The sequence below is a fragment of the Paralichthys olivaceus genome, chromosome 21 (assembly GCF_024713975.1).
Source record: "Paralichthys olivaceus isolate ysfri-2021 chromosome 21, ASM2471397v2, whole genome shotgun sequence".
Taxonomy (NCBI): Eukaryota; Metazoa; Chordata; class Actinopteri; order Pleuronectiformes; family Paralichthyidae; genus Paralichthys; species Paralichthys olivaceus.
Genome location: NC_091113.1, coordinates 8,911,712 through 8,918,224, shown reverse-complemented (window position 1 = coordinate 8,918,224; position 6,513 = coordinate 8,911,712). Strand labels below are relative to the sequence as shown.

The following is a 6,513-nucleotide window of genomic DNA, read 5'->3' as shown; positions in this document are numbered from 1 at the left end:
AAGATTATACAATGATATTGTCCTAAACAACAAAACAAATGTCTGTAAGATATTGATTGAAGTGAAGTGTTTGCACAACATATAATCATGTAAATCGTATAACCCCATTAAATAAGGAGATGTCATCAAATAGGAGTATGACAAATGTAATCATAGAGTCACATACAATCAGAGGAATCATCTACAAGCAAACTACATGAGTAAATAGAAAAGGACAACATAAAGAAACACAATATAAAGCAACTAAAACCTTAAACATATTATTTACATTAATAGTTTTTACTACTTTTTGTTTTGTGTAGCCATTAAATGAATATTTAAGGAATACTGGGAAAAGAAATGAAACATTCCTAATTTCCATAACATATTATATACATCTATCAGATATAATAAAATCCCAGATGTTCAATATAGGAAAACTATTGTGCAACATCGTCCTAACAGTTATCATCATTTTCTTGTTTTGTTTCTTGTTTGTAACAGATTAATCATTGCCAAAAATAAATTAACAGAGGACAGCTTAAACATAAACATAAAAAAAATTTAAATAAAAAAATATAAACATGTAAGAGTACAGGAAACCAGAGATTTTGCATACATTATAGTATTTACTGTTTTTATGTGGATATTACATGAATATTACAGAAAAATGCTGGAAGACGAGATTAATCTCATAATTGTCATAAACTATGATACAATCCTCTTTTATTAGTCACACTATGGGGTAAAATTTACTATGTTACAGCAGCTAAGAGGGAATAGTGAAATACACTCTCTTTAAAGGTAATAAATACATAAAAAGTACAATATAAACTAGATATATACAATGTAAGATTGTTGCACATATTGCACAGATAGAACATTTTTTTTGCATTCATATATAATTTAAATGTATCAAATATAATTAGATTCCTGGCATTGAGGTTTATACAACAACCATCAACAAAAATCTGTAGAGTGTTATTAGTGTTATGGAGTTGGTTCTTATTTGTTGAAGGGAATATGTATATAAATGCACGGTTCAACTTCCAGTTTCCTGTAGTTACTTTATCCTGTTCCGTGCGCGCACATGTGACATCACTGCTGGGATTGGCTCGCCCTGACTGACTGGGTTGGAGAGAGAGACTCCTCCACAGGCTGCACATTCAGAGGAGAGGAGAGTGAGGGACGGAGGGAATAGTTCATCAGCCACGGAGCTGCGCGCATGCAGGGCCACCTCCACTCCGTGCCAACCACGCCCGCCCTGGGGGGACATGGGAGACTGTGACCCCTTCTGCCCTCCAAACTCTTCTTTGGAAGGGGGGTGGACTGTGAAGAGGACTTTTAGTTAAGGTGACACATTGACGAGATGAAGTTTGGGAAGAGTATCTGCGTGCTCAACGTAGGGGGAACCCGCTACGCCTTCACCCGTGAGGTGATCAAGGATTTCCCTCTCCGGCGCGTCAGTCGCCTGCATGCATGCGCAACTGAGAAAGAGGTGTTGGAGCTGTGCGACGACTACGACCGGGACCGAAATGAGTTCTTCTTCGACCGCCACGCTCAAGCTTTCGTGTTCATTATGCTTTACGTGCGATCCGGCAAACTCCGCTTCGTCCCTGGAGTGTGTGAGCTCTCCTTCTACACGGAGATGCTCTACTGGGGGCTGGAGAGCGCGCACCTGGACTCCTGCTGCCAGAAGCGCCTGGACGACAGGATGTCCGAGATCGGACTGGACACTCTGTCCGAGGAGGACATCGGAGTGTCCGGGGACGAGTCGCAGAGCCCGGGCGAGTCGGTGCAGCGGCCGGCGCTCACGGGTCGCGCTCGGTGGCTGGAGAAGATGCGCATGGCTTTCGAGGAGCCCAACTCGTCGCTTGCGGCGCAGCTGTTGGCTTCGGTGTCCGTGATCTTTGTGATTGTTTCTATGATCATGCTGTGTGCCAGCACCCTGCCGGACTGGGATACAGCCAAGAGGAACACTGTGGATGAGCACAGGTAGGCGTTAGTCAAGAGTCAGTTAAGTTTAGAGCAGGATATGGGACCCTGAGTGAAGTGAGACTGGTGCGTAAAGCGGTTAAATCATGTCAAAGATGCGTGCCCACCATGATAAAATACCTTATATATAAATGAACACACTCAGAATTACTTGAGAATCTCATGCCACCGCCTGCATGCATTAAGGCAGCGGTCAAACTCGCTCTCTCTTTATTTATTTCCCAGATGATTGGCACATGCATGGAGGCGTTTGCTTTTTGAATCGTACTATGATGTGGTCGTTTTCATACACAGCAAAGCCATCAACTACTTCATGCAGTGTATTTAGTAAACATGCATTAGTTAGATGCAGCAAATGTGTCCTTGTGGTTAGTGAACAGATGCTTCTTAAATCAATACAGCCTGATGACAAGTGGGAGACTGGGGGATCCTCACATGTCAGACAAGTTCCCAAAGAAGCAAATCAATTACAGATCCATATTATCTACAAAAGTCCAGTGTTAATAACTAAACAGAAAGCCCTGCTTTACTCTTATTTCAGAGTCTCCCCACCCTCCACCGCAAAATCACTTTAGATTACAATGCACAGGAAACAAGGAAGACAAACATGTCAGATAAATGCCAGATTCATAATATTCTAGTGGATAATGAGAGAGATAGGACAGGTGGAGGGAATATTAAAGTAAGCAAACAAAAAAGGCATCAAGCCACTTACAGTAGTCACCTTCTATCTAAGTCAGTGTTTGGATACTTATTTCAGCTTTTTTTATGCACCTCTGTTTCCACATGATTTTGGCCTGTTCTCAGCCGCTGTTCTGCCTGAGGTGGCCTCTCTCTATATAAGGCTGGGTTATGTTCACTCAGGGTGTACATAGTTTTGAGTTTTGGATCCATTACAGTGGTTAGGTAATCGACTAAAAGTGCAGTTTGTGCTCAGGGGTCAAAATGATTTCTATGTAGTTTCATGCCAGTAGATGATGCAATTCTCTCAGTCGCTGAATAATTTGGTTTTGGTCTAAATGCTCTGATGGAGTTATCCTCATCGATGGCTGTGTGGTGTTTGCTAGGCCTGGCTGCTTAAATACACACAGCATCTCACTCTAATTCCCTCTGATTGCCCTAATCAATGGGGTATTCGTGTGCTTGTTTGTGTCACACTCTCTGCATGAGGGTTTATGATTTCTCCCTCTGTGCAGTCTCCGGGCAATTTCATCTCCTTCCTTACTGTGTGTTTGTCCTCTTGGCCTTGTTTACTTAAGTCATCCCTGAATTGCATCTGATATCGTCCCTTGTTACCATAATTTATGTGACCCCTGCGTTTCTTCCTTCTTCCTCATATTTATTGTTTGTCAAACAGTGTGTCATATCATCCATATCTCTTAGTAGCGCCTCTGCCATTTCCTGTTTACCCATTTTTCTCTTCTGCTCTCTCCCCTGTAGGATAGTGGAGGCCGTGTGTATTGGCTGGTTTACAGCGGAATGCATAGTGCGTTTTCTTGTAGCCAAGGACAAGTGGGACTTTCTCCGCCGGCCACTGAACCTCATCGATGTGATTGCGATCAGCCCCTACTATGTCACCATGGCAATGGCACGAGCAGGGATGCCTGGTGCTGGGCTTGGGGTTGCTGGGGTGATACTGCGGGTTCTGAGGATGATGCGAGTGTTTTGGCTCATGAAGCTGGCCAGACACTTCCTGGGCCTGCAGACACTGGGGCTGACACTCAGGCGCTGCTACCGAGAGATGGTCATGCTGATGGTGTTTGTTTTCGTTGCCATGGCGATATACAGCGCCCTGGCTCAGCTGCTGGAGCACGGCTTGGACTTGGGCATGCGGAATCCTGACTACGAGAGCATCCCAGCTGCTGCCTGGTGGGTTATCATCTCTATGACGACGGTGGGGTACGGGGACGTGTACCCTGTGACAGTTGGAGGACGGGTGCTTGGGGGAATGTGCGTCGTCAGTGGTATCGTACTCCTGGCGCTGCCCATCACGTTCATCTACCACAGTTTTGTACAGTGCTACCATGAACTCAAACTTCGATCTGCCAGATATGCACGAAGCCTGTCAGTGGAAATGCTGCGATAATTTTTTGCCAAACATCCACAGCTCTGCCTTTATCAGAAGGAAACTCGACAAAGACTGCTGATCCCATCATGAAATATTGATAAACTCTGGTCCCTGCTCCAGTCACATGTGATTTTATTTGGCTTGTCTAGCTCCTGCATGTTTTGTTGATGATCTCCAGTCATCACCTTCAACCAGAAAGCTCTGTGCCCCTTATTAACAATACAGTTTGAACAGCTGAATAAGAATACACAAATAATTATTTATTGAACGCACAGAGGCAAGGTCAGTCCAGTTTTGACAGTGTCTGCTGTTTACACTGTATTCCCATGGTTACAGCATTCGCAGAGACGGCTGCTGCTTTGTGCTGCACAGAGGGCCCTGTGTATGCATGCAATGTGTGTGTGTGTTTGTCTGCCCATCAGCCTTTCACTTTTGTTTTAGCTTAGCACCCAGATGGTACATGTTACACAGGATTGATGTGCGACCTAGATGCATTCTGCTAAACCTGGGAAATACTGTTAAAGAGCAAACAAGTGAGAGCAAAGTGGGGACGGGGAAGGGATATACAGAGGGCTTAGGGTGTAGGAGTAGCTTAAGCCATGGATAATTAAATATGGAGACAGGTCAGCAAGCACTACAAGGTGGCAGACAAATTCAGGGGTGACAGATATCACAGGGCAGATGGAGCGTGAAATGCACGATAAGGATCATGGGACAAAAATGACAGAGATGACAGAATGTGGAGCGGGCCCGAGCACACGCTGAAGAGCCCGTGTGTTGCTTCTCAATTATGAGTGAATGTAAGGCATTTAGTATTTCTGTGTCTCCAAGGCAACCTCATCCTCCAGCGTGTCAATCATAATGGTGGGTGATTTGTGTGCACACAGATTGGCCACATCATGCAACCCCGCTGGCTGCAGCATATTTCTCCTGCGATTATTGGGAAAAACTCACATTTCTAAAATTTTAAAAAAGGAGAAAGAAAGAGAGGAGCGTGGAAAAAAGAAAAGTATAGGCTGTCACAAACAATGGTTTTGACGTTTGCGATTCAGACATGTTTGCAATGGCCTTGGTTTGCCAAGATGATATGATTTGTTGAAGAGACACATGATCCAAACAAACAAGTCAACACCTCTCCCACACAACAGTCTCTCTCTGAAGCTCCTCTCCTTTTCACCATGATGCCATCAACCATCCTCCACATGGACATACACATGCATGCACGCACACATGCACACACACTAAGTCAGTGTGAGTCTATTGATTCAATTCCATGTTTACATTTGTTATTTCCACAAGAACCTTGTATAAGTTTACAATGTATTTTGAACAGTACATATCTCAGTATCCTTGTTGTGTAGTGAATGTATTTTTTAATAATATTGCAGTCAAAAAAATGAAAGATGATCAATATTTTATTACCCAGCTGTGGCATAGTTAATAGCCCAGTGGATTTTGGCCAAGCTAGATTAAAACAAATCAATCAAAACTTTTTCATCAGTAGGTTATGTAACTTTAATTAAAGTGATCAATGTATGAGGTTTTATAATAAAATGACTCAGTGTGAAATGTCTCTAAATGTGTAATCGCCTATTTCAAATAAAATATTACTATAAAAATTGTAATATTTAAGCGTCTTAAAGTCTTGTAATATTGCATCTGGGCAGAGACGGTTTCAACCCCCAGGCCATAAGACTTTTAAACTCCCCCTATCTACTATAATTTGTCTTCTCTGCACCTTAAAATATTTGCACTACTTTTTTAGGTGTATATTTATTATATTTTATTTGAATACTTTAGGTGTATTGTTATTTTATATATTCTAGGGGAGCCTGGGACTCAAGCATTGCATTGCCAGCAACTGCTAAATATAATTGTTGTGCATATGACAACAAACCCTTGAATCTTGAATCTATTGATCTATCTATTCTGGTTAAATTCCTTTTCGCTCACGTCATCGGCCGCGTCCCATACGCGGGAAAAACTCAAGTAATTTGTGCTCTACGTAAAAACCCTGTGACCATCCTGCACCTGTGAATGTAAATGCTTGATAAGTGCTTCATGATTTCACCTGACAGGCCTCCTCCTCTTCACACGTGTATTACAGTAACTTACATGTGATTGTGCTCTGCTCCCACGGAGACCAGGTATTCACATATCAACTCAGTTCTCTGTGTGGACTCGTCTACGTAGTTTCCGGTTGACACGTTAGACGACGCTGGGTCGCGAGTAAAACTTCAATTACGAAACTAATACATCAACAAACAAAACACAAACGTCAATGTTCTTGTCTCTGTCTTCTTGTCTTCTATGGTTGACTATCACGGCTCTGCAGACACATATACTTCCTCGTTCCTTTCAGCTCATTGTAGAAACCAGCAGCTTTGGATTTCGTATAAACGCCATTTACTTACATTGATTCACTTTATCTAAACTATCCATTTCTTATTTTTGTAAACCTTAGCTGTCTT

The 6,513-nt window shown here is 42.7% G+C and overlaps 1 protein-coding gene across 1 annotated transcript; it reads left to right on the top strand.

The window, feature by feature from the left end:
• Nucleotides 1-1,141: 1,141 nt before the first annotated feature.
• Nucleotides 1,142-5,667, top strand: kcng3 (potassium voltage-gated channel, subfamily G, member 3). The gene is made up of 2 exons (XM_020112777.2): nucleotides 1,142-1,974; nucleotides 3,415-5,667. The coding sequence occupies exons 1-2, from the start codon at nucleotides 1,349-1,351 to the stop codon at nucleotides 4,058-4,060; spliced, it is 1,272 nt and encodes a 423-aa protein (XP_019968336.1). The 5' UTR covers nucleotides 1,142-1,348; the 3' UTR covers nucleotides 4,061-5,667.
• The last annotated feature ends 846 nt before the right edge of the window (nucleotides 5,668-6,513 follow it).

Bases quoted from the DNA above. Each gene is read 5' to 3' on its own strand.
- kcng3 (XM_020112777.2), top strand. From the start codon at position 1,349: ATGAAGTTTGGGAAGAGTATCTGCGTGCTCAACGTAGGGGGAACCCGC. The intron at 1,975-3,414 runs GTAGGCGTTAGT...TCTCCCCTGTAG, and splicing joins AACACTGTGGATGAGCACAG to GATAGTGGAGGCCGTGTGTA.